The 27,428-nt window shown below is 45.9% G+C and overlaps 1 protein-coding gene across 1 annotated transcript in view; it reads left to right on the top strand.

Moving 5' to 3' along the window:
* The window catches only part of zanl (zonadhesin, like), a 63,820-nt gene that overhangs the window by 6,926 nt on the left and 29,466 nt on the right, over positions 1–27,428 (top strand). The window contains exons 12-48 of the mRNA XM_061710706.1: positions 551–692; positions 2,552–2,796; positions 2,918–3,066; positions 3,281–3,409; positions 3,802–3,940; positions 4,390–4,531; positions 4,672–4,868; positions 5,307–5,445; positions 5,753–5,869; positions 6,286–6,410; positions 7,558–7,703; positions 9,638–9,781; positions 10,171–10,278; positions 10,702–10,871; positions 11,016–11,218; positions 11,471–11,615; positions 11,848–11,994; positions 12,110–12,303; positions 14,111–14,252; positions 15,951–16,195; positions 16,317–16,465; positions 16,643–16,771; positions 17,232–17,370; positions 17,786–17,927; positions 18,069–18,265; positions 18,630–18,768; positions 19,082–19,198; positions 19,612–19,736; positions 20,865–21,010; positions 22,596–22,739; positions 23,129–23,236; positions 23,580–23,749; positions 23,888–24,090; positions 24,343–24,487; positions 24,721–24,852; positions 24,969–25,162; positions 26,910–27,051. Coding sequence (XP_061566690.1) covers positions 551–692; positions 2,552–2,796; positions 2,918–3,066; positions 3,281–3,409; positions 3,802–3,940; positions 4,390–4,531; positions 4,672–4,868; positions 5,307–5,445; positions 5,753–5,869; positions 6,286–6,410; positions 7,558–7,703; positions 9,638–9,781; positions 10,171–10,278; positions 10,702–10,871; positions 11,016–11,218; positions 11,471–11,615; positions 11,848–11,994; positions 12,110–12,303; positions 14,111–14,252; positions 15,951–16,195; positions 16,317–16,465; positions 16,643–16,771; positions 17,232–17,370; positions 17,786–17,927; positions 18,069–18,265; positions 18,630–18,768; positions 19,082–19,198; positions 19,612–19,736; positions 20,865–21,010; positions 22,596–22,739; positions 23,129–23,236; positions 23,580–23,749; positions 23,888–24,090; positions 24,343–24,487; positions 24,721–24,852; positions 24,969–25,162; positions 26,910–27,051 — 5,689 coding nt within the window. The remainder of the gene's footprint in view (positions 1–550; positions 693–2,551; positions 2,797–2,917; positions 3,067–3,280; positions 3,410–3,801; positions 3,941–4,389; positions 4,532–4,671; positions 4,869–5,306; positions 5,446–5,752; positions 5,870–6,285; positions 6,411–7,557; positions 7,704–9,637; positions 9,782–10,170; positions 10,279–10,701; positions 10,872–11,015; positions 11,219–11,470; positions 11,616–11,847; positions 11,995–12,109; positions 12,304–14,110; positions 14,253–15,950; positions 16,196–16,316; positions 16,466–16,642; positions 16,772–17,231; positions 17,371–17,785; positions 17,928–18,068; positions 18,266–18,629; positions 18,769–19,081; positions 19,199–19,611; positions 19,737–20,864; positions 21,011–22,595; positions 22,740–23,128; positions 23,237–23,579; positions 23,750–23,887; positions 24,091–24,342; positions 24,488–24,720; positions 24,853–24,968; positions 25,163–26,909; positions 27,052–27,428) is intronic.

Raw genomic sequence — 27,428 nt, 5'->3', positions numbered from 1 at the left:
CATAAGCTATATTTTCCCAGTATTCTCCGCCTTGGGTTGATTGATTCTCATGTTATTACTCTGCCACTAAGTGTACACCTTGAATGGTCGAGTGAAGAACATCCTATTGATTCTCCTTGATTCAACTTCAGATGTGTACTTACTCAGTCAGGTGGACAAAGCTGTGAATATTTGTTTCTCAGTTTCCAGTGCCTCAGATAGAAAGTTTGTGATATTTTTTAGGCAATTGTTTCTTCATTGCACCTTTCCTTTGTTCGGACATCTGGCTTATTTCTCTTTGTGCTGCCTTGATCTTAGTTTGGTACCCATATCCCATGAGTGGGGATGATGACATATCCCCCTGACCTTGCGTCCTGGCTCCCCCCTTTTCGTAGCATTGCTGAATTTCTAGTTGTGATGTAGCAAGCATTTCTTAGTTAAAGGTTGGCTTTCAAAGTATCCATAGGTCCCACATCTTCAGCACGTAATCATCTTTCATCTGGATTGCTCGCATAGTAGCATTCCAGTGTCATTGCTCTTATCATTGTTCTTTTTTTCAATTTTGTTTCAGCCTGGTGAGATCGTATTTGGAGATGGCTGCTCAAAGCTGTGTCGCTGTGCAGGAAACTTCACCCTGCAATGTGTTGATAACTCTTGTGATCCCACTGAAGAGTGCCGAGAAGTTAGTGGTGTCTCAGGGTGTTATCCTAAAGGTAATTATCATTATTTCAGCAACTTTCCATCCACATCTGAAGGCAAAACAGATAAGAACTGTAATTAACAGCTATATCACAGTTTAATAATTGAGGCTGGATGTGCTTTTCATTTGAGCTAAAGTCTTAAAAGAGATTACATCTTTTTTTTTTTTAAACAAAAAACTTGAAAGCAATACTGATGGCCAAGTTTTGGCTCATGTTGTGAACGAGGAGACCAAAGCATGCTCATCCCTGGTGTTTCAGTTTCTAAAGCTGTGCAATCTCACTCTCATCTCACCAGCTTGGAAGTATATGGAGTAAGGTGGTCTTATTTTAACATGACCCATGTGTTATTGTTTTTTGGCGTCAGAATGACAGAACCATAAAAAACATGTTTCAGCATATGTACTATCATGAAACCTGCTGCCATAGCTCTCAGGTACCAAGCTAAAAACAGGGACAAGGAGTCGTGTAAGTCGATCTCCAAATACAAATGAGAGAGGAAGATTGCCTCACAGACCCGATAATCCCCAAGCAAGTTACAGGAATGCAGAAAACCTGGGACATTGGGCACTGGTCCCTGTCCCTGCCCTGTCTGTTCCAGACTGGAAAGTAACAAAACTTGTCCCTAATTAAAGACTGGATATTTCATGGAAGTTCTGGTTGATACATCAACTTTGGGGCCACATGAAGATAGTAGAGGAGGGCACAAGGGTATGATTCCTATTGGGAGTTGATTTGACCATCCAGGGATAGGGATCAGAAGTCTTACTAGCTGTCTAACTGGAATATTGAGGTCCTGAATCCAGAACTCCCCTGTCTCATATTGTCCTTGGACAAGACAGAACCCTCACTCGGTTCCTGATATGTTCATCATCGTATGATTCAGACAAAGGTGCAACAGGATGTAATTTGAGTGCTTACAAACAAGATGTTTTGCACGAGTGTGTGTCTGAATATTTGTAACGTCTAGAACAATGTTCAGTGGTTATAGAAGTGTTTTACTTTTACACATAATTTCAGCCTTGGAAAAAGCTCATGATTGCGCACGTTTATGTGCGGAGTAGCTTGCAGCCACAAGCAAGATATTTGAGTCTCTGATAATGTAGAACAGAAATCAGGGGAAAACAGAGCATACAAGCAGCCAGACTGAGTTTCCTTTGTAGGGCGGCTGAAGTCAGACATCTACGTATCAGACCTGTTCCATTGAAACAAGCTGTTTCAGATGGTCTAGGAAGCTGATAGAGATGCTTCCTAGGTGATCTACTGTCCTGTTTTTGAGGGCATGCCCATCTGGAAGGATGCCCAAGTCAGAATAGGAAGTATTACATCTCCCATCTAACAAAGGAACAATTGCAGTCGGGAGGGAAGTGTCTCTCGGGTGAAAGATGTCTGGAATTCATTGCTTACTCTGTTTCCACACGGATCTAACTTTGGATCATTCACAAAGGTGGGAGCACTTAGGACAGGGGTGTCCAAAGTCGGTCCTCGAGGACCGGTGTCCTGCATGTTTTAGATGTCTCCTTGCATCAACACACCTGATTCAAATTACTGGTCGTCACCAGCTTGCCATCAAGGTCTGGACAACTCTGTTGGCGAGACAGCTACTTTTATCCCGGTGTGCTGAAGCAGGGAAACATCTAAAACCTGCAGGACACCGGCCCTCGAGGACCGACTTTGGACACCCCTGACTTAGGACATGGCAAGCTTCCTTGCTGCTCACAAAGGCTGCTTGGTTTGGACATTGGAGGTACCTTTGCGAGCGGTGATGCGAACAGAGTCAGAGCTTCATGATAGATTAGTCGAAAGTAAAGCACTACCAGGGTGTCATAAGACAAAATGCATAATGCATGCATTGCCATCGGCTATCTCCTCAGGTACATCCACATGCATAGCGTCTGGCGATCCTCACTACACCAGCTTCGACAAACGCAAATATAACTTCATGGGAAACTGCAGCTATCTGATGTCCAAACTCTGCAATGACACATCTCTGCCGTACTTCGAGGTCCATGCCGACAACGAAAATCGCTTCAACAGGCCCACCATCTCCTACCTGAAGGCCGTGCATGTGTTTGTCCACATGGTGAAGATCTCCATTCTGAAAGGAGGCACTGTGCAAGTAAGAGATAAGAAACTGTGAAAACTAACTGTTACTTTCAGTTACTTCTACGAAAGTAGAGCTCCGTATGGTAATGCGTCCTCAGTCGTTGCTCATTATAAATTCCACATCTGATTTTCAGGTGAACGGGACCAACGTGAACATCCCGGTGAGTCCGGCTGCTGGCGTTTCTGTGTTCAAGTCAGGAAAACATTACACCGTGTCCATGAACTTTGGCGTGACTGTTCGCTACGATGGAAACCACTTCATGGACATCAAAGTGATCAAAGAGTGAGTGAGGGCAACATGTCTTACTGCCATTACCGGAGAAATGGTCAAAGCGGGGAAGATATATCGTAAACTGGTAGAACAAGTCATAAACTCTTATGTACAGAGAAAGATGCTGTTATGTGAAAGGAAAGCACATGTGCTTCTCTTTTCACCTGAGATTTAATTTGTCTGACTTGTAGTTGTTTCAAAACTCCAACTGTTTTGTGGTCTGCAGCTACCAGAACAAGCTGTGTGGACTGTGTGGAGACTATGACGGAAATGCTAAGGATGACTTCCGTAAGCCAGATGGAACCTTGACGACCAGCCCCAATGAGTTTGGACACAGCTGGAACACAGATCCAGAGTGAGTACTGAACGGATAAAAGCACTCCAACCCGGAGACAGTCCTACGTCTGACGTTTGGTAGGGGATTGGTTTGACATAGAAGCAAATCAAATGGACTTAAGACAGCATTTTATTCTAATATTGCTACTTCTCCTGTGGGTTTATGTTAAATCCATTTGAACTCAAAACTCTTTAGATTCTCATCATTTGGGTTTTTAAATTGATACATTCATTACGACTGAGTAGTAGAGCTAAGGTGGATTTAACTTCAGATTATCAAATATAAGTAAATGCTACAGAACAATAATTTTTCTTTATACTTGTAGAATGGAAATGTGTTAAGGGAATTCCAGCATTGGTGGAGAGTGAGTAATCTGTGCACGTTGTTGAAGCTGATACCTGTACTTGCAGGTGCAATAAGAAACCAAACACCACCATTCCTGGATGTGATGAAGAAGAGCAGGAAGTGTACGAGAGCGCAGGACACTGTGGCATGCTGCTGGACAAAAAAGGCCCCTTCGCCGTTTGCCATCCCAAAGTCAACCCTAATGTACGTCCATGCACATGCTAAGGTTCACACTCATGCAGAAGGTCCTCTCCACTGAGATGAAGCATCTGAACCATTTTTGTGAGGCATTGTTAGTGAAAGATTGATTGTTAGTGAGAATGAGTTGGTCCGCCAACCTTTACAGCGCAAATCTTGATGTACTGTATTAAGTTTGTTCCACTTGAAAGTCAAAAAGCTTCAAGGACTGAAACACAACCTTATTATTCCGGTTTTATGTCATCTCCAATAACATAAAATCATTTAAATGGATATAGACCTATCTCTAATTTCATTAAACCATCGTCAGTGACATAAAACCAAATTTACTATTAAATTCTCTCCATTGATGTATGTCTTGTGTAGGTGATCCATGGGTTTGGTGTTGTCTACAGCAAGGACCCAGGGAGACAGAATTACAGATTGTAACTCAAAAAAACTGCTCTTTTCTCCAGAATTACTTCCGAGACTGTGTCTTTGACCTGTGTGAGCTGGACGGAGCCAGGCCCATTCTGTGTGAAGCCATTGAAGCCTACGTCAATGAATGCCAGGACCGTGGAGTCAACATCGGAACCTGGAGGAACGAAACATTTTGCCGTGAGTTTCGGGAGACCAAATGGTTTTGATTGGGGTTGGTTAGATGAAGAAGTGTTTGAAATATAACCATGAATCAGTCGGTACCTCTTGTTTTATTCCACCCTGTCACTAACATCAGCATCTTTTACGACCCCCACCAGCACTGAAATGCCCCTCCAACAGCCACTATGAGCCCTGTGCAGACCCCTGCCAGGAGACGTGTTCTGGAAAACCGCCGTCCTGCGGTGGGCCCTGCTCCGAGTCTTGTGTCTGCGACCCCGGCTATGTCCTCAGCGCCGGCAAATGTGTCAAGAAGAACTCCTGTGGCTGCAAACACACCAACGGCCAGTATTATAAGGTATTACCAGGTTTATCTCACCATCCTGCCCCCCGTACTCTCATCTCTGCTAGTCCTCGTTTCATTGTTTACACTCTTCTAGTCCTCGTTTCAGCTTTTATTCCTCCTTTCAACTCCTAGTCCTCATTTCAGCTCTTAGTTCTTATGCAGAAGGTTCAAGTGAACATTTCCTGATTTACTCTACAGCTTTTCCAACTCATTCAGCCTTGAAAATGCCACACATTTTATCTATTTTTATTCATTTATTGTTGTTTTTGTTGGGACTTGTGGATGAATTCCACCAATGGATTCCAGTTTGTGTGCATCTTGCAGCGTCCTCTCTTCAGATTCCTCATGTGTAAAAAGAATTCAAAGCTATAGATGTCTTTCTACAGTTGGACAGAAACCGTCCCCATTCAGCTGCTGTCCCTGACTGTCCCCTGTGTGTCTGTCTTTTAGCCTGGGGAGGAATTTTATGTGGAGGACTGTCAGCTGAAGTGCACGTGTGATGCCCCCTTCGTCACCTGTCGGCCCCACGACTGCCCGCCCTTGCACCACTGTAAACTCCAGGACGGAGAACTGGGCTGCTATCCCACCGGTACGCTCTCACCCACGTTGACCAAGTCACGGACCAACCTGATCTCACAAAAATCCGTGAAATTCCCATGACCTCTCACCACTATTTTCCGTGGCACCAACACGGAAATGGTATAATTCCGTGTGAGCACAAAGGAACTCTAATGAGTTAAAGATGGGTTTTTCTAGTTAAATCGGGCTTTAATGAGTTGAATATGGCTTTGATTAGATACATCCAGCTTTAATTTAGCAATCTTGTCCTGTGGTTTTGTGTCACGGTCTCGCTGAGACACTCCTGGATCACTCAGGATTCTCGTCTTCTCCTGCAGGTTCTCAAGACTGCGTGGTCTCTGGAGATCCTCACTACAACACCTTTGACAAGAAGTTCTTCACCTTCATGGGAACGTGCACCTACACACTTGCCAGAACATGCAGGAACAACTCAGGTAGGAGCACGTTCAGACATTCAGTCAGGTTTCTCTGTTCCAGGACGTTGGACAAGACCAAACCTGAGGAAAGGCTTTAGAGCCCTTCCAGGTGCATACCAGCGGGCGGAAAACATTTGTGACTCTGTTTTTTTATTTGAATTCAGTCCCAACTTCTTGTTTGTTTGTTTTATTTAGGATCCCAATTAGCATTAGCAACAGCATTAGCTATTCTTCCTGTGGTCCGACATACACACAATAAACAAATTAACATTTAATACATAACAGACATACATTATACATGACAAACAAAGCAAAAATAATAGACACAACTCCCTCAGTCACAAACAACACAGAGGATAACTAAATCACCATCATTCTCAGACATAAATACATAGAAATGAAATCAAATAGAACACCTTCATGCTCCGTTGCAGGGCCCTGGTTCTCCGTGGAGGGGAAGAACGAGGAGAGGGGCGTGTCCGGCGTGTCCTACCTGAAGAAACTCTACGTCACCGTGGATCACGTCACCGTGACCCTGATGAAGTCCAGGAGAACTCTGGTCAGTGTTGAATTTTCCACGTTTCATAAACCTTCAGTGAGACATTACGGTGAAAAGATTACCGTATTTTCTGGACTATAAGCCGCTACTTTTTTCATAGGTTTTGAACCATGCGGCTTATACAAAGGTGCGGCTATTCTGTGGATTTTTCTTCCACCGCTCGGGCGCTCTAACCGGAATTAGAATCAAAACTAAGACAAAATAAATGCAAAGAAGAATACGCTACTTCTTCTTTAGCAGATAGAAGCAGGTAGAAGCAGATTTCAAACAGATAAATAGATAAATAAATACCGGTTATTTTCTCTTGGTTCTGTCCAGTTTTAATCAGCAAAGTTGCTGCCGTGTTAAAAGACACCTTTAGGAAAGGATCTATTTAGGTACAAACATGTACATCATTTACAGTTCAAAATCCTTCTGTACATGTAGTAAATATCTAATCTAACAACATAAATATCTGCGGCTTGCATATCTTTTTTTTTAAATAGAGCGGATGCGGCTTATATACAGGTGCAGCTTATAGTCCAGAAAATACGGTACTCATCTTTCAGAATCGTAACTGAGCCCCATCCTGCTACTCTTTAGGAAGTGAATTTTCGATGCCATTTTTAGAGATATTTAGACTAAGTCTTCGCTTTTTTGGCTGAAGTCTTCTCTCTTGTTACATCCATCCATCTCTCTGATTTGTTGTTCAGAGTTTGTTCCCGTTGTTGCCACTAACCTCGCGAGAACTGCCACCCAGGTTTCAGCAGGAGGCAGTTCTCGCGAGGCTAGTGAAAATTCAGTTTGGAGAGGCACAATAATACTTTTCAAAAATGATTATATTATAAAACGAGAAATTTACGAGAAAATACTAAGATGGCGGGAAAGACGGGTAAAATACGATAGTTGTCCCGGCCAAAACGTGACGTGACAAGTATGCTCTTACATCACTCGTAGATTGTTCTTGTTATTTCTCACATGTCCATGTGAATTCCCAGAATGCACCACAGAAATGAGTTTTTCTACATGTCGTAACGTAGAAGTAAGACGTGAGACAGGGTAGCTGGCCGGGCTTGCGGCGTCCACTCCTGGTGTCTCTGGACTGGTCTGAAGACGTACCGGGTCCGTCAACGTCTCGGCTCCGTGCTCACGCCTTGTTTCTCTGCAGGTGAATGGCGTGCGTGTGGCCCTCCCCCACTCCCCGTCCCCCCTGGTGACCCTCACCCTCGCCGGTCAGTACGTCACCCTGCAGACGACCTTCGGCCTGCGGGTCCGCTGGGATGGAAACCATTACGCCCAGATCTCAGTCCCCAGGTTGGTGCAGAACCTTTATCTGGGTCATTATCCCAACGGTGCAGAGAGGTCAGAGACGACAGAACGGGAACATTACAAGTGTACTGGTACTTTGGAATTTAAACTACAACATCGGTGAGCTTGAGATTACCAAAGTTTATTTTAACTGAAGCGCAATCAGGAGAGTCAAGTGCAGCAGCAGGCTGGACAGTTGAGTCTGAGGCAACATGTTGTTTGACTTCTTTTATATGGGAATGGGTCTGACCTGGCAGATCATTGGAAGGTAGTGGAACAAAAGACAGGAAAACCGGACAGACTATTCAAAGGACACTGTGTCCCCCTGCACCCGACACATAGGTGCTAGTTCTTTTAGAGAAAGGCATACATTACAAAAGATATTCAGATTCAGATTCAGAGAAACTTTATTCATCCCAGAGGGGCAATTCAAGGACAACTAAGACAGCAATACAAGTACAGTAAATCCGCTCAGCTGCCGGTCGGTCGACCACAACGAGCAGCGACCCGAAACCGGAACAAAGCAGAGAAAGGATGACATTGGGGATGGGGGAGGGAGGAGGGAAAAAAAAGGCATCTTCACACTGTGTATAAATACACAGTGAGAAAGTGCAAAAAAACACCTCAGCACAGAAAGCAGCATGACAAATTTAACATCAACATCACAAGACTTATAGCCAGAAAGGCGTTGAGAATGAGGGAGGTGTGGTTATCAGCAAGTGTGTGTGTGAGCGGTAAGTCTGTGAACTTCGCTCAGAGCTGCTCCTCAGCCAATGTCCTTGATGTTATAAGGCGGCTCAGTCAGTTCTGAAACAGGTCCACAGATGTTCCTGGGAGAGGGGAGGGTTAGTTGGGGCAGAGCCACTTGTTTACATTCCACCTGGGAGATTGTGACTGGACGGGTCGGCCAAACCGTTCTGTCAGGGCCAGATTAAAGAATCAACAATTATATTGAAAAGAACAGACAGACTCAGTAATTTTCCGTCTTTCTTCAGTCTCTGGTTCATCAATGGCGACTCCAAACAGACGAATTTGTGATCAATTCCCTCCAAGCCGAGCTTCCAACTTCTCCAAGGTCTTATCCATCTTGCCAATGAGCTCAAAGACCGCTGCCAGCCTGCGATTCTGTTCAAGAATCGCATCCAGCTTGCGGTTTTGCTCTCCCAACGTTAAAGTCTGAGTGTTGGTCGCCGTGCTTATTCCTTCAGCAAAGTCGGGTAGCTCAGAACGGGCCAGAACAGCATTCGACGACTTACACGTTTGTCGGTAGACTAGGAATCCCCCCACTCCAATTAGAAGAAATCCTGCTATCATAAATCCAATTATGAAGGCATCTTCCATGTCCTCGACAGACAGGATCGCCAAACACAACGGCTTCCAATGTTTCCAGGAATCCATTGTGTATCCAGCAAAAAATGTCCCAAAAAATGACAAGAGGGCTCCCTTACCCCCTGACTTTTCGTTGCAAAAATTTGGTCAATTGTGCTGAGAGACCAGTTAATCAATTCCATGATTGTAGAATTTCAGAGGAGTGAAAAAGAGAGGCTCTGAGGACGAGACAGGACAAAAGCAATAGCAGGGCAGATAAGAAGGGAGAGGAGCAGAAAAGCGTCCGCCTTCACCGAGAGCCGGAAGAGAAATATATTTCATCTGCATCTACATCTTCTATATCCCCCACTTCCAGTTCCTTTCTCGCAGCTGGCCTTTTGTTACTATTTTGCATTTACACAGCTGTTGATTCCTCCCCCCCCCCCCACTATCCTGCTCTACCCAGTGCTTAACCTTTTGTTAGAAAGTATATAATGTTTGAATTTTTCCAGAAGTTAAATGTGGGACGTAAAGTCCTGATGATGATCTGAACAGCTGACTGCGTCCTGGTTGACACGAGGAACCTTCTAGATTCGCCGGCGCTCACCTTTGCGTTGTTTTCTCTCCTGCAGCTCCTACTATGACCAGATGTGCGGTCTCTGCGGCGACTACGACGGAAACCCCAACAACGACTTCGCGAAGCCAGACGGCTCCCTCGCGGGAAACGGCAACGACTTTGGCAACAGCTGGCAGACGGACGAGGATGAAGATGACTCGTGAGTTTGTTGGATGTGCACCACTGCTGTCCTCATAGAGTCAGGGCTCACCGCCGCCGACAAAAAGCAGATTATTTTGGTCTTGACATCAAATAAAACCTCAGTTGAGCAACACATTACAACTGATCCCACCGTGCCACCATCTCCTGATGGTTCCTCCTGCTAAATGTGGATCTACAAGTGATTAAAGGGGGTACTTAGTTAGTCTTTGGCTTCATTTTTATCAGATAAATAATGATGACTCTGTTCGTTCATCTGAGATTTTATTTCTCGCTAATTAAAGAAGAGCCTTTCTGCGTAGACCAGATAATCTAGTCAGGAATATTTTACTGGGTTTATTTTGGGTCTTCATTCTCGTAGGACGAGTCACCGTTTCGTCTCTGTTTCAGGTGTACCCCAGGTACAAACCCGGACACAGACTGTGACCCCTCCCTGGAGGCCGAGGTGGTGAAACCACACAAGTGTGGAAAGATCAAGGACCCTGCAGGACCCTTCAGGTGAGAAGACCAGCTGTTGACCGCACGGGTCTAAAGAGGCGGGCAGTGGCACACAGGTCCCAGTTCTGAACCCAGCTGCAACCATCCAGGTGTTCCCTTTGAAGCAAATAACAGACCCGAGGTTCCTGTACCGACCACTAGGGTCTGGATCCAGACCCGAGGTTCCTGTACCGACCAATAGGGTCTGGATCCAGACTCGAGGTTCCTCTTACGACCACTAGGGTCTAGATCCAGACCCGAGGTTCCTCTACCGACCACTAGGGTCTGGATCCAGACCCAAGGTTCCTGTACCGACCACTAGGGTCTGGGTTCAGACCTGCGCCTCCTTCCAACTCCACGTCACCTGGTTAATAGTCTTGTCAGGGTCTAGTAGTTGTAGTCGTGTTGGTGGTCCCTCACGACCAGACATGTTCTCTTCCACAGGGAATGCATCTCCGTGGTGGATCCCACACCATTCTTCCAGAGCTGCGTGTTCGACATGTGCCGGTTCAGCGGGCAGCAGTCGGTGCTGTGTGACCAGCTGCAGGCCTACACCGATGCCTGCCACAGCGCTGGAGCCAAGGTCCACCAGTGGAGGACTCCAGACTTCTGCCGTAAGTGTCCCGGTGGTCCAAGTGTCCCTGGCGGACATCTTGTGGGTTGAAGTTGGTCTCAGTGTCTCAGTGCAGGACAAAGGACCATAAACCTGACTTTCCCCCTCACCCCCCCACCCATCCTTCTGTCCTGTCCCCCTGCAGCTCTGGCCTGTCCGCCCAACAGCTCCTACTCGCTGTGCGTGAGCGCCTGTCCCGAGACGTGCCTGGGCGTGGTCGGCCCGCCGGGCTGCGAGAACGTGTGCGTGGAGGGTTGTGCGTGTGACCCAGGATTCATCCTCAGTGACGACAAATGTGTGGCCCTGAAGGACTGCGGCTGTGTGGACACCAGTGGGAGCTACCACCCTGTAAGTGCCAAGGCCTTTAAGAGAGTTTAGCAGTGTCTCCCGTCACGTCACTTTCACGTCAAACTCTGACGTGACCACAGGAGATAACGCCTGATGAACCCTGAAGGTCCCTGAACAGCTCTGGTGCAGAGGTTTCAGAGAAACATGACCTCAGACGCATAACTACCGTGTTATTCACCGTGTCTGGTGAGAGCTCAGGAACCGGCCTGGGTCAGCTGTGTCTGTGACCGGTGCTGCTTGTGTGTTGCTCAGATGGGCGACGACTGGTACCTGGCGGGCTGTGGACAGAAGTGCGAGTGTCTCGGTGGAGGTGTGATCCGCTGTCACAACACCAGCTGCAACCCCACCACGGAGAGCTGCCAGCTGCAGGATGGGCAGTACGAGTGCGTCAGCCTGGGTAGGTGCCACACCAACAAACACACCCACACCTCAGCACTCGGCCGTCAGCTTCTAGGTTCCCCAAACAAACTTATGAATGTCGGGTGGGAAGATACAGAAAACCTCATAAAATAACTCATTTTATCTATTTGAACTTTTATTTCTTTGCACAAAATATTTTATGTTTTTTCCATCGACTTTGTTCCTTGTACCAACCACTCCCAAACCACCAACCCCTGCACCAACCACAGTCAAACCAACCTCTCCAAAACCACCAACCCATGGACCAACCACACCAAAACCAACCACACCAAAACCAACCACACCAAAACCAACTACACCAAGACCAACAACGCCAAGACCAACAACGCCAAGACCAACTACAACAAAGGCTCCCAGTATGACATGTCCATAATTCTTCCAGTTTTTATTTATATTACATTCAGTCATTTTTTTCTTTCTTATACGTATCTTCTCCTTATTTTTTCATCTGACATTTTTCTTCTTGTACAGAACCCTGTCCTCCAAATGCAGATTATATAGACTGTGGTCCAGCTTGTATTCCTACCTGCAAAGACCCTTCCACCAACTGTACTGGCTCCTGTATCAGTGGCTGCTTCTGCAAACCAGGGTTTCTCTTCAAAGGACGGCGCTGTGTACCGGTGGACCAGTGTGGCTGTCTGGATGACCACAATAACTATTATGAGGTCAGATGTGGTAATTTGTGTTCCTATATAAATAAATGCCTGTTTGTAAATATTAAAATCAAAACCAAGAAACTCCACTCTCAGCCATTCCTTTGTGGGTGGTGCCCCCTTCAAGCTTGGGTCCTTTTCCGGAGGTTGGGGACCCTGCGGGTTCTGTGCAGTGTTGTCGCAGTGCTCTTCTAGACCGAGATCTCTGATCTTCCTGGGATCTGCTGGAGCCACTCTCCCAGCTCGGAGGACACAGCTCCAAGTGCTCCAACATTTATCGGCACCACTGCTGCCTTCACCTCCCAGGTCTTCTATATCTCTTCCTTCAACCCCTGGTACTTCTCCATTTTCTTGTGTTCCTTCTTCCTAATATTGGCTGTCACTTGGGATTGCCCCCTCAATCAACGTTGCTCTTATGGAGTTTATCAACCAGCACTCTGTCCAGTTGGTTAGCCATCACCAGTTTCACTTATTTTATCCTGGATGGGGGCTTTGATGCTCACTAATCCATGGCCTCTCTCTTTCCACTTCATGTAAAGCCTCATGGTGTTGGGCTTGAGATGAATTTCTCTGACATTGTGAGGAGCTTCCTTGTCTTGGTATCAGTGGTGTCCATCTCTTCCTGTGGCCTGCCAGTATTAAGGTGCTGTACCTTAGTAGTGTTAGGAAATACATGTTGATGGGCTTGACTTTGTTCTTTCCATTCAGTTGGCTCTTCAGGATCTGCCTGACTCTTTTCAGGTACTTTGCCTTGGCCAACTCAACCCCCTTAGTAGTGATCATCTCGCCCCTCTTGGACAACATCAGAGCGTATTTATCCAGCCCAGATGACATTATGATATCTCAGCTGTATATTCTCGTGAGATGGATCAGTGAGTGGATGTCTTGCTCATTGCTCTTGATCATTGCCTCACTTCTGAACCAGTATCCATAGTCACTCTTTCTGATGATCTGGCTAGAGCATCTCCTTGGTATATGCTGCACGTTATGGTGACTTGTGCAGCTGACTTAGAGTTGTCCTGTTGATGTTGTACAATTCAAAACATTCCAGTATCCAGGAACACAGCATTGAGTGTTGGGCTTTCTTGTAGTCGAACCAGGCTGTGTACAGATTGGTTTGCTACATCTTGCAGTCCTTGGCAACTGTCCCGTCAACCAGTAGATTGTACTTGGCTCCTCTGGTATCCCTGCCAATTCCCTTCTGAGCTCTTAGATCTATTAATCATGGGGCATTGGTGTTATGTTTTTCCTCCCTCACCCATAGGCTATACTTTTCCAGTATTCCATATTCTCTGCCTTGGGTTAATTGATTCTCATGTTATTACTCTGCCACTAAGTGTACACCTTGGTTGGCCGAGTGAAGAACATCCTATTGATTCTTCTTGATTCAACTTCAGATGTGTACTTACTCAGTCAGGTGGACAAACCTGTGAATATTTGTTTCTCAGTTTCCAGTGCCTCAGATAGAAAGTTTGTGATATTTTTTTTCAGGCAATTGTTTCTTCATTGCACCTTTCCTTTGTTCGGACATCTGGCTTTCTTCTCTTTGTGCTGCCTTGATCTTAGTTTGGTACCCATATTCCAAGAGTGGGGATGATGACATATCCCCCTGACCTTGCGTCCTGGCTCCCCCCTTTTCGTAGCATTGCTGAATTTCTAGTTGCGATGTAGCAAGCATTTCTTAGTTAAAGGTTGGGTTTCAAAGTATCCATAGGTCCCACATCTTCAGCACGTAATCATATTTCATCTGGATTGCTCGCATAGTAGCATTCCAGTGTCATTGCTCTTATCATTGTTCTTTTTTTCAATTTTGTTTCAGCCTGGTGAGATCGTATTTGGAGATGGCTGCTCAAAGCTGTGTCGCTGTGCAGGAAACTTCACCCTGCAATGTGTTGATAACTCTTGTGATCCCACTGAAGAGTGCCGAGAAGTTAGTGGTGTCTCAGGGTGTTATCCTAAAGGTAATTATCATTATTTCAGCAACTTTCCATCCACATCTGAAGGCAAAACAGATAAGAACTGTAATTAATAGCTATATCACACTTTAATAATTGAGGCTGGATGTGCTTTTCATTTGAGCTAATGTCTTAAAAGAGATCACATCTTTTTTTTTTCAAACAAAAAGCTTGAAGGCAATACTGATGGCCAAGTTTTGGCCATCAGGAGAGAAGGAGATTGCCTCACAGACCGGGTAAACCCCAAGCAAGTTGCAGGAATGAGGAAAATTTGGGATATTGGGCTTTGGTCCCTGTCCGTGGGTTCCTCCAGTCTCACCTCCAGAAGAACTTTGTGGCCATGCTGGTGGTGGGTGGGGACATGGATTAAAATTTGAGTGGGTTAAAGCACTCCAGACTGGAAAGTAACAATACTTGTCCCTAATTAAAGACTGGATATTTCATGGAAGTTCTGGTTGATATATCAACTTTGGGGCCACATGAAGATAGTAGAGGAGGGCACAAGGGTATGATTCCTATTGAGACTTGATTTGACCATCCGGGGATAGGGATCAGAAGTCTTACTAGCTGTCTAACTGGAATATTGAGGACCTCAATCCAAAACTCCCCTGTGTCATATTGTCCTTGGACAAGACAGAACCCTCACTCGGTTCCTGATATGTTCACCATCGTATGATTCAGACAAAGGTGCAACATGATGTGATTTGAGTACTTACACACAAGATGTTTAGCATGAGTGTGTGTCTGAATATTTGTAACGTCTAGAACAATGTTCAGTGGTTATAGAAGTGTTTTACTTTTACACATAATTTCAGCCTTGGAAAAAGCTCATGATTGCGCACGTTTATGTGCGGACTAGCTTGCAGCCACAAGCAAGATATTTGAGTCTCTGATAATGTAGAACAGAAATCAGGGGAAAACTGAGCATACAAGCAGCCAGACTGAGTTTCCTTTGTAGAGCAGCTGAAGTCAGACATCTACGTATCAGACCTGTCCCATTGAAACAAGTTATATCAGATGGTCTAGGAAGCTGATACAGATGCTTCCTAGGTGATCTACTGTCCTGTTTTTGAGGGCATGCCCATCTGGAAGGATGCCCAAGTCAGAATAGGAAGTATTACATCTCCCATCTAACTAAGGAACAATTGCAGTCGGGAGGGAAGTGTCTCTCGAGTGAAGGATGTCTGGAATTCATTGCTTACTCTGTTTCCACACGGATCTAACTTTGGATCATTCACAAAGGTGGGAGCACTTAGGACAGGGGTGTCCAAAGTCGGTCCTTGAGGGCCAGTGTCCTGCATGTTTTAGATGTCTCCTTGCATCAACACACCTGATTCAAATTACTGGTCATCACCAGTTTGCCATCAAGGTCTGGACAACTCTGTTGGTGAGACAGCTACTTTTATCACGGTGTGCTGAAGCAGGGAAACATCTAAAACCTGCAGGACACCGGCCCTCAAGGACCGACTTTGGACACCCCTGACTTAGGACATGGCAAGCTTCCTTGCTGCTCACAAAGGCTGCTTGGTTTGGACATTGGAGGTACCTTTGTGAGCGGTGATGCGAACAGAGGCATAGCTTCATGATAGATTAGTCGAAAGTAAAGCACTACCAGGGTCTCATAAGAATAGTTCCTATCCGTATCCTCCCCACACCTTATGACAAAATGCATAATGCATGCATTGCCATCGGCTATCTCCTCAGGTACATCCACATGCATAGCGTCTGGTGATCCTCACTACACCAGCTTCGACAAACGCAAATATAACTTCATGGGAAACTGCAGCTATCTGATGTCCAAACTCTGCAATGACACATCTCTGCCGTACTTCGAGGTCCATGCCGACAACGAAAATCGCTTCAACAGGCCCACCATCTCCTACCTGAAGGCTGTGCATGTGTTTGTCCACATGGTGAAGATCTCCATTCTGAAAGGAGGCACTGTGCAAGTAAGAGATAAGAAACTGTGAAAACTAACTGTTACTTTCAGTTACTTCTACGAAAGTAGAGCTCCGTATGGTAATGCATCCTCAGTCGTTGCTCATTATAAATTCCACATCTGATTTTCAGGTGAACGGGACCAATGTCAACATCCCGGTGAGTCCGGCTGCTGGTGTTTCTGTGTTCAAATCAGGAAAACATTACACCGTGTCCATGAACTTTGGCGTGACCGTTCGCTACGATGGAAACCACTTCATGGACATCAAAGTGATCAAAGAGTAAGTGAGGGGCAACACGCCTTACTGCCATTACCGGAGAAATGGTCAATGCGGGGAAGATACATTGTAAACTGGTAGAACAAGTCATAAACTCTTATGTACAGAGAAAGATGCTGTTATGTGAAAGGAAAGCACACGCGCTTCTCTTTTCAACTCCAATTGTTTTGTGGTCTGCAGCTACCAGAACAAGCTGTGTGGACTGTGTGGAGACTATGATGGAAATGCTAAGGATGACTTCCGCAAGCCAGATGGAGCCTTGACGACCAGCCCCAATGAGTTCGGACACAGCTGGAACACAGATCCAGAGTGAGTACTGAACAGATAAAAGCACTCCAACCTGGCGACAGTCCTACGTCTGACGTTTGGCAGGGGATTGGTTTGACATAGAAGCAAAGCAAATGGACTTAAGACAGCATTTTATTCTAATATTGCTACTTCCTCTGTGGGTTTATGTTAAATCCATTTGAACTCAAAACTCTTTAGATTCTCATCATTTGGGTTTTTAAATTGTTTACATTCATTACGACTGAGTAGTAGAGCTAAGGTGGATTTAAATCCAGATTATCAACTATAAGTAGATGCTACAGGACAATCATTTTTCTTTTTACTTGTAGAATGGAAATGTAAAAGCATTCATGGCACTAAAAGCGTTAGCTCACTAAAAATGGCATAAAACAGTTTTTGAATAAGTGTTAAGGGGAAGTCCAGCATTAGTGAAGAGTGAGTAATCTGTGCACCTTGTTGAAGCTGATACCTGTACTTGCAGGTGTAATAAGAAACCAAACACCACCATTCCTGGATGTGATGAAGAAGAGCAGGAAGTGTACGAGAACGCAGGACACTGTGGCATGCTGCTGGACAAAAAAGGCCCCTTCGCCGTTTGCCATCCCAAAGTCAACCCTAATGTACGTCCATGCACATGCTAAGGTTCACACTCATGCAGAATGTCCTCTCCATTGAGATGAAGCATCTGAAACATTTTTGTGAGGCATTGTTAGTGAAAGATTGATTGTTAGTGAGAATGAGTTTGTCCGCCAAACTTTACAGATTGTATTTGCGCAAATCTTGATTTACAGTATTTTTTTGTTTGTTCCACTTGAAAGTCAAAAAGCTCCAAGGACTGAAACACAACCTTAATTACTCCGGTTTTATGTAATCTCCAATAACATACAATGACGTAAAACCAGGGCCGTTGCCAAAAATTCTATCCATTGACATATGTCTTGTGTAGGTGTTCCACGAGTTTGGTGTTGTCTACAGCAATGACCCAAGGAGACAGAATTACAGATTGTAACTCAAAAAAACTGCTCTTGTCTCCAGAATTACTTCCGAGACTGTGTCTTTGACCTGTGTGAGCTGGACGGAGCCAGGCCCATTCTGTGTGAAGCCATTGAAGCCTACGTCAATGAATGCCAGGACCGTGGAGTCAACATCGGAACCTGGAGGAACGAAACATTTTGCCGTGAGTTTTGGGAGACCAAATGGTTTTGATTGGGGTTGGTTAGATGAAGAAGTGTTTGAAATAATCACCATGAATCAGTCGGTACCTCTTGTTTTATTCCACCCTGTCACTAACATCAGCATCTTTTACGACCCCCACCAGCACTGAAATGCCCCTCCAACAGCCACTATGAGCCCTGTGCAGACCCCTGCCAGGAGACGTGTTCTGGAAAACCCCCGTCCTGCGGTGGGCCCTGCTCCGAGTCTTGTGTCTGCGACCCCGGCTATGTCCTCAGCGCCGGCAAATGTGTCAAGAAGAACTCCTGTGGCTGCAAACACACCAACGGCCAGTATTATAAGGTATTACCAGGTTTATCTCACCATCCTGCCCCCCGTACTCGCTAGTCCTTGTTTCAGCTCTGCTAGTCCTCGTTTCAGCTCTGTTAGTCCTCGCTTCAGCTTTTAGTCCTTGTTTCAGCTTTTAGTCCTTGTTTCAGCTTTTAGTCCTTGTTTCAGCTTTTAGTCCTCATTTCAGCTCTTAGTTCTTATGCAGAAGGTTCAAGTGAACATTTCCTGATTTACTGTACAGCTTCTCCAACTCATTCAGACTCGAAAATGCCACACATTTCATCTATTTTTATTCATGTATTGTTGTTTTTGTTGGGACTTGTGGATGAATTCCACCAATGGATTCCTGACTGTCCCCTGTGTGTCTGTCTTTTAGCCTGGGGAGGAATTTTATGTGGAGGACTGTAAGCTGAAGTGCACGTGTGATGCCCCCTTCGTCACCTGTCGGGCCCACGACTGCCCGCCCTTGCACCACTGTAAACTCCAGGACGGAGAGTTGGGCTGCTATCCCACCGGTATGCTCTCATCCACGTTGACCAAGTCACGGACAGACTTGTCCTTCCAGTCTCCTTTAAAGTCCACCATAAGAATGATCAGGCTTTAATGAGTTAAATCAGGCTTTCTGTAGTTAAATCAAGCTTTTTTTTGTTAAGTCTGGCTTTAATGAGTTAAAGATGGCTTTTTCTAGTTAAATCAGGCTTTAATGAGTTAAATATGGCTTTGATTAGATACATCATGCTTTAATTCAGGAATCTTTTCTCGTGGTTTTGTATCACTGTTTCGCTGAGACACTCCTGGTTCACTCAGGATTCTGGTCTTCTCCTGCAGGTTCTCAAGACTGCGTGGTCTCTGGAGATCCTCACTACAACACCTTTGACAAGAAGTTCTTCACCTTCATGGGAACGTGCACCTACACACTTGCCAGAACATGCAGGAACAACTCAGGTAGGAGCACGTTCAGACATTCAGTCAGGTTTCTCTGTTCCAGGACTTTGGGCAAGACCAAACCTGAGGAAAGGCTTTAGAGCCCGTCCAGGTGCATACCAGCGGGCGGAAAACATTTGTGACTCTGTTTTTTTATTTGAATTCAGTCCCAACTTCTTGTTTGTTTTTTTTATTTAGGATCCCCATTAGCATTAGCAACAGCATTAGCTATTCTTCCTGTGGTCCGACATACACACAACAAACAAATTAACATTTAATACATAAGAGACATACATTATACATGACAAACAAAACAATAATAGACACAACTCCCTCAGTCACAAACAACACAGAGAATAACTAAATCACCATCATTCTCAGACATAAATACATAGAAATGAAATCAAATAGAACACCTTCATGCTCCGTTGCAGGGCCCTGGTTCTCCGTGGAGGGGAAGAACGAGGAGAGGGGCGTGTCTGGCGTGTCCTACCTGAAGAAACTCTACGTCACCGTGGATCACGTCACCGTGACCCTGATGAAGTCCAGGAGAACTCTGGTCAGTGTTGAATTTTCCACGTTTCATAAACCTTCAGTGAGACATTACGGTGAAAAGATTACCATATTTTCTGGACTATAAGCCGCTACTTTTTTCATAGGTTTTGAACCATGCGGCTTATACAAAGGTGCGGCTATTCTGTGGATTTTTCTTCCACCGCTCGGGCGCTCTAACCGGAATTAGAATCAAAACTAAGACAAAATAAATGCAAAGAAGAATATGCTACTTCTTCTTTAGCAGATAGAAGTAGGTAGAAGCAGATTTCAAACAGATAAATAGATAAATAAATACTGGTTATTTTCTCTTGGTTCTGTCCAGTTTTAATCAGCAAAGTTGCTGCCGTGTTAAAAGACACTTTTAGGAAAGGATCTATTTAGGTACAAACATGTACATCATTTACAGTTCAAAATCCTTCTGTACATGTAGTAAATGTCTAATCTAACAACATAAATATCTGCGGCTTGCATATCTTTTTTTTTAAATAGAGCGGATGCGGCTTATATACAGGTGCAGCTTATAGTCCAGAAAATACGGTACTCATCTTTCAGAAGCGTAACTGAGCCCCATCCTGCTACTCTTTAGGAAGTGAGTTTTCTATGCCATTTTTAGAGATATTTAGATTAAGTCTTCGCTTTTTTGGCTGAAGTCTTCTCTCTTGTTACATCCATCCATCTCTCTGATTTGTTGTTCAGAGTTTGTTCCCGTTGTTGCTACTAACCTCGGGAAAACTGCCACCCAGACTACAGAAGGAGGCAGTTCTTGCGAGGCTAGTGACAATTCAGTTTGGAGAGGCACAATAATGCTTTTCAAAAATGATTATATTATAAAACGAGAAATTTACGAGAAAATACTAAGATGGCGGGAAAGACGGGTGAAATACGATAGTTTCCCGGCCAAAACGGGAGACTTGACAAGTATACTCTTACATCACTCACTAGATTGTTCTTGTTATTTCTCACATGTGAATGAATTCCCAGAATGCACCACAGCAATGAGTTTCTACATGTTGTAACGCTGGTAGCTGGCCGGTCTCTTGGCGTCCATCGTCCACCGTCCACTCTGGTCTCTCTGGACGGGTCTGAAGACGTACCAGCTCCGTCTCCGTGCTCACGCCTTGTTTCTCTGCAGGTGAATGGCGTGCGTGTGGCCCTCCCCCACTCCCCGTCCCCCCTGGTGACCCTCACCCTCGCCGGTCAGTACGTCACCCTGCAGACGACCTTCGGCCTGCGGGTCCGCTGGGATGGAAACCATTACGCCCAGATCTCAGTCCCCAGGTTGGTGCAGAACCTTTATCTGGGTCATTATCCCAACGGTGCAGAGAGGTCAGAGACGACAGAACGGGAACATTACAAGTGTACTGGTACTTTGGAATTTAAACTACAACATCGGTGAGCTTGAGATTACCAAAGTTTATTTTAACTGATTCGCAATCAGGAGAGTCAAGTGCAGCAGCAGGCTGGACAGTTGAGTCGGACGCAACATGTTGTTTGACTTCTTTTATATGGGAATGGGTCTGACCTGGCAGATCATTGGAAGCTAGTGGAACAAAAGACAGGAAAACCTGACAGACCATTCAAAGGACACTGTGTCCCCCTGCACCCGACACAAAGGTGCTAGTTCTTTTAAAGAAAGGCATACATTACAAAAGATATTCATATTCAGATTCAGAGAAACTTTAATCATCCCAGAGGGGCAATTCAAGGACAACTAAGCAGCAATACAAGTACAGTAAATCCGCTCAGCTGCCGGCCGGTCGACCACAATGAGCAGCGACCCGAAACCGGAACAAAGCAGAGAAAGGATGACATTGGGGATGGGGGAGGGAGGAGGGAAAAAAGGCATCTTCACACTGTGTATAAATACACAGTGAGGAAGTGCAAAAAAAAACACCTCAGCACAGAAAGCAGCATGACAAATTTAACATCAACATCACAAGACTTATAGCCAGGAAGGCGTTGAGAATGAGGGAGATGTGGTTATCAGCAAGTGTGTGTGTGAGCGGTAAGTCCGTGAACTTCGCTCAGAGCTGCTCCTCAGCCAATGTCCTTGATGTTATCAGGCGGCTCAGTCAGTTCTGAAACAGGTCCACAGATGTTCCTGGGAGAGGTGAGGGCTAGTGGGGGCAGAGCCACTTGTTTACATTCCACCAGGGAGATTGGGACTGGAGCGGTCGGCCAAACCGCTCTGTCAAGGCCAGATTATAAAATCAACAATTATATTGCAAAGAACAGACAGACTCAGTCATTTTACGTCTGCCTTCAGTCTCTGGTTCATCAATGGCGACTCCAAACAGACGAATTTGTGATCAATTCCCGCCAAGCCGAGCTTCCAACTTCTCCAAGGTCTTATCCATCTTGCCAATGAGCTCAAAGACCGCCGCCAGCCTGCGATTCTGTTCAAGACCAGTTAATCAATTCCATGATTGTAGAATTTCGGAGGAGTGAAAAAGAGAGGCTCTGAGGACGAGACAGGACAAAAGCAATAGCAGGGCAGATAAGAAGGGAGAGGAGCAGAAAAGCGTCCGCCTTCACCGAGAGCTGGAAGAGAAATATATTTCATCTGCATCTACATCTTCTATATCCCCCACTTCCAGTTCCTTTCTCGCAGCTGGCCTTTTGTTAGTATTTTGCATTTACACAGCTGTTGATCCCCCCCCCCCCCCCCACTATCCTGCTCTACCCAGCTGTTAACCTTTTGTTAGAAAGTATATAATGTTTGAATTTTTCCATGACAGTACAGAAGTTAAATGTGGGACGTAAAGTCCTGATGATGATCTGAGCAGCTGACTGCGTCCTGGTTGACACGAGGAACCTTCTAGATTCGCCGGCGCTCACCTTTGCGGTGTTTTCTCTCCTGCAGCTCCTACTATGACCAGATGTGCGGTCTCTGCGGCGACTACGACGGAAACCCCAACAATGACTTTGCAAAGCCAGATGGCTCCCTGGCGGGAAACGGCAACGACTTTGGCAACAGCTGGCAGACGGACGAGGATGAAGATGACTCGTGAGTTTGTTGGATGTGCACCACTGCTGTCCTCATACAGTCAGGGCTCACCGCCGTCGACAAAAAGCAGATTATTGTGGTCTTGACATCAAATAAAACCTCAGTTGAGCAACAAAATACACCCGATCCCACCGTGCCACCATCTCCTGATGGTTCCTCCTGCTAAATGTGGATCTACAAGTGATTAAGGGGGGTACTTAGTTAGTCTTTGGCTTCATTTTTATCAGATAAATAATGATGACTCTGTTCGTTCATCTGAGATTTTATTTCTCGCTAATTAAAGAAGAGCCTTTCTGCGTAGACCAGATAATCTAGTCAGGAATATTTTACTGGGTTTATTTTGGGTCTTCATTCTCGTAGGACGAGTCACCGTTTCGTCTCTGTTTCAGGTGTACCCCAGGTACAAACCCGGACACAGACTGTGACCCCTCCCTGGAGGCCGAGGTGGTGAAACCACACAAGTGTGGAAAGATCAAGGACCCTGCAGGACCCTTCAGGTGAGAAGACCAGCTGTTGACCGTACGGGTCTAAAGAGGCGGGCAGTGGCACACAGGTCCCAGTTCTGAACCCAGCTGCAACCATCCAGGTGTTCCCTTTGAAGCAAATAACAGACCCGAAGTTCCTGTACCGACCAATAGGGTCTGGATCCAGACCCGAGGTCCCTGTACCGACCACTAGGGTCTAGATCCAGACCCGAGGTCCCTGTACCGACCACTAGGGTCTGGATCCAGACCTGCGCCTCCTTCCAACTCCACGTCACCTGGTTAATAGTCTTGTCAGGGTCTAGTAGTTGTAGTCGTGTTGGTGGTCCCTCACGACCAGACGTGTTCTCTTCCACAGGGAATGCATCTCCGTGGTGGATCCCACACCCTTCTTCCAGAGCTGCGTGTTCGACATGTGCCGGTTCAGCGGGCAACAGTCGGTGCTGTGTGACCAGCTGCAGGCCTACACCGATGCCTGCCACAGCGCCGGAGCCAAGGTCCACCAGTGGAGGACTCCGGACTTCTGCCGTAAGTGTCCCGGTGGTCCAGGTGTCCCTGGCAGACATCTTGGGGGTTGAAGTTGGTCTCAGTGTCTCAGTGCAGGACAAAGGACCATAAACCTGACTTTCTCCCCCCCACCCATCCTTCTGTCACGTCCCCCTGCAGCTCTGGCCTGTCCGCCCAACAGCTCCTACTCGCTGTGCGTGAGCGCCTGTCCCGAGACGTGCCTGGGCGTGGTCGGCCCGCCGGGCTGCGGGGACGTCTGCGTGGAGGGTTGTGCGTGTGACCCAGGATTCATCCTCAGTGACGACAAATGTGTGGCCCTGAAGGACTGCGGCTGCGTGGACACCAGTGGGAGCTACCACCCTGTAAGTGCCAAGGCCTTTAAGAGAGATTAGCAGCGTCTCCCGACACGTCACTTTCACGTCAAACTCTGACGTGACCACAGGAGATAACGCCTGATGAACCCTGAAGGTCCCTGAACAGCTCCGGTGCAGAAGTTTCAGAGAAACATGACCTCAGACGCATAACTACCGTGTTTTTCACCGTGTCTGGTGAGAGCTCAGGAACCGGCCTGGGCCAGCTGTGTCTGTGACCGGCGCTGCTTGTGTGTTGCTCAGATGGGCGACGACTGGTACCTGGCGGGCTGTGGACAGAAGTGCGAGTGTCTCGGTGGAGGTGTGATCCGCTGTCACAACACCAGCTGCAACCCCACCACGGAGAGCTGCCAGCTGCAGGATGGGCAGTACGAGTGCGTCAGCCTGGGTAGGTGCCACACCCACAAACACACCCACACCTCAGCACTCGGGCCATCAGCTTCTAGGTTCTCCAAACAAACTTATGAATGTCGGGTGGGAAGATACAGAAAACCTCATAAAATAACAAATTTTATCTATTTGAACTTTTATTTCTTTGCACAAAATATTTTATGTTTTTTCCATTGACTTTGTTCCTTGTAACAACCACTCCCAAACCACCAACCCCTGGACCAACCACAGTCAAACCAACCTCTCCAAAACCACCAACCCATGGACCAACCACACCAAAACCAACCACACCAAAACCAACTACACCAAGACCAACAACGCCAAGACCAACAACGCCAAGACCAACTACAACAAAGGCTCCCAGTATGACATGTTCATAATTCATCCAGTTTTTATTTATATTACATTCAGTAAATTTTTTTCTTTCTTATACGTATCTTCTCATTATTTTTTCATCTGACATTTTTCTTCTTGTACAGAACCCTGTCCTCCAAATGCAGATTATATAGACTGTGGTCCAGCTTGTATTCCTACCTGCAAAGACCCTTCCACCAACTGTACCGGCTCCTGTATCAGTGGCTGCTTCTGCAAACCAGGGTTTCTCTTCAAAGGACGGCGCTGTGTACCGGTGGACCAGTGTGGCTGTCTGGATGACCACAATAACTATTATGAGGTCAGATGTGGTAATTTGTGTTTCTATATAAATAAATGCCTGTTTGTAAATATTAAAATCAAAACCAAGAAACTCCACTCTCAGCCATTCCTTTGTGGGTGGTGCCTCCTTCAAGCTTGGGTCCTTTTCCAGAGGTTGGTGAACCTGAGGGTTCTGTGCAGTGTTGTTGCGGTTCTTCGGACAGTGCTCTTCTAGACCGAGATCTCTGATGTTCCTGGGATCTGCTGGAGCCACGCTCCCAGCTCGGAGGACACAGCTCCAAGTGCTCCAACACTTATCGGCACGACTGCTGCCTTCACCTCCCAGATCTTCTCTATCTCTTCCTTCAACCCCTGTTACTTCTCCAGTTTCTTGTGTTCCTTCTTCCTAATATTGGCTGTCACTTGGGATTGCCCCCTCAATCAACGTTGCTCTTCTGGAGTTTATCAACCAGCACTATGTCCAGTTGGTTAGCCATCACCAGTCCCACTTATTTTATCCTGGATGGGGGCTTCGGTGGCCTCATGGTGTTGGACTTGAGATGAAATCCTCTGACATGGGGAGGAACTTGCTTGTCTTGGTATCAGTGGCTTCCATCTCTTCCTGTGGCATGCCAGTATTAAGTTGTGGTACCTTAGTAATGGCAGGAAATACATGTTGATGGGCTGGACTTTGTTCTTTCCATTCAGTTGGCTCTTCAGGATCTGCCTAACTCTTTTCAGGTACTTGGCCTTGGCCGACTCAACCCCCTTAGTAGTGATCATCTTGCCCCTCTTGGACAACATCAGAGCGGATTTATCCAGCCCGGATGACATTATGATATCTCGGCTGTATATCCTGAGATGGATCAGTGAGTGGATGTCTTGCTCATTGCTCTTGATCATTGCCTCACTTCTGAACCAGTATCCATAGTCACTCTTTCTGATGATCTGTCTAAGAGGGTTCATGCCTTTGTAGAGCATCTCTTTGGTATATGCTGCACGCGATGGTGACTTGTGCAGCTGACTTAGAGTTGTCCTGTTGATGTTGTACAATTCAAAACATTCCAGTATCCAGGAGCACATCATTGAGTGTTAGGCTTTCTTGTAGTCGAACCAGGCTGTGCACAGATTGGTTTGCTACATCTTGCAGTCCTTGGCAACTGTCCTGTCAACCAGTAGATTGTACTTGGCTCCTCTGGTATCTCTGCCTATTCCCTTCTGAGCTCTTAGATCTATTAACCATGGGGCATTGGTGTTATGTTTTTCCTCCCTCACCCATAGGCTATACTTTTCCATATTCTCCGCCTTGGGATGATTGATTCTCATGTTATTACCCTGCCACTAAGTGTACACCTTGGTTGGCAGAGTGAAGAACATCCTATTGATTCTCCTTGATTCAACTTCAGATGTGTACTTACTCAGTCAGGTGGACAAACCTGTGAATATTTGTTTCTCAGTTTCCAGTGCCTCAGATTTGCACCTTTCCTTTGTTCGGACATCTGGCTTACTTCTCTTTGTGCTGCCTTGATCTTAGTTTGGTACCCATATTCCAAGAGTGGGGGTGATGACATATCCCCCTGACCTTGCGTCCTGGCTCCCCCCTTTTCGTAGCATTGCTGAATTTCTAGTTGCGATGTAGCAAGCATTTCTTAGTTAAAGGTTGGGTTTCAAAGTATCCATAGGTCCCACATCTTCAGCACGTAATCATATTTCATCTGGATTGCTTGCATAGTAGCATTCCAGTGTCATTGCTCTTATCATTGTTCTTTTTTTCAATTTTGTTTCAGCCTGGTGAGATCGTATTTGGAGATGGCTGCTCAAAGCTGTGTCGCTGTGCAGGAAACTTCACTCTGCAATGTGTTGATAACTCTTGTGATCCCACTGAAGAGTGCCGAGAAGTTAGTGGTGTCTCAGGGTGTTATCCTAAAGGTAATTATCATTATTTCCGCAACTTTCCATCCACATCTGAAGGCAAAACAGATAAGAACTGTAATTAATAGCTATATCACACTTTAATAATTGAGGCTGGACGTGCTTTTCATTTGAGCTAATGTCTTAAAAGAGATCACATCTTTTTTTTTTTAAACAAAAAGCTTGAAAGCAATACTGATGGCCAAGTTTTGGCTCATGTTGTGAACGAGGAGACCAAAGCATGCTCATCCCTGGTGTTTGAGTTTCTAAAGCTGTGCAATCTCACTCTCATCTCACCAGCTTGGAAGTATATGGAGTAAGGTGGTCTTATTTTAACCTGACCCATGTGTTATTGTTTTTTGGCGTCAGAATGACAGAACCATAAAAAATATGTT

The sequence above is a fragment of the Cololabis saira genome, chromosome 20, assembly GCF_033807715.1.
Source record: "Cololabis saira isolate AMF1-May2022 chromosome 20, fColSai1.1, whole genome shotgun sequence".
NCBI classification, from domain to species: Eukaryota; Metazoa; Chordata; class Actinopteri; order Beloniformes; family Belonidae; genus Cololabis; species Cololabis saira.
This window is presented reverse-complemented; position numbering and strand designations above follow the sequence as displayed.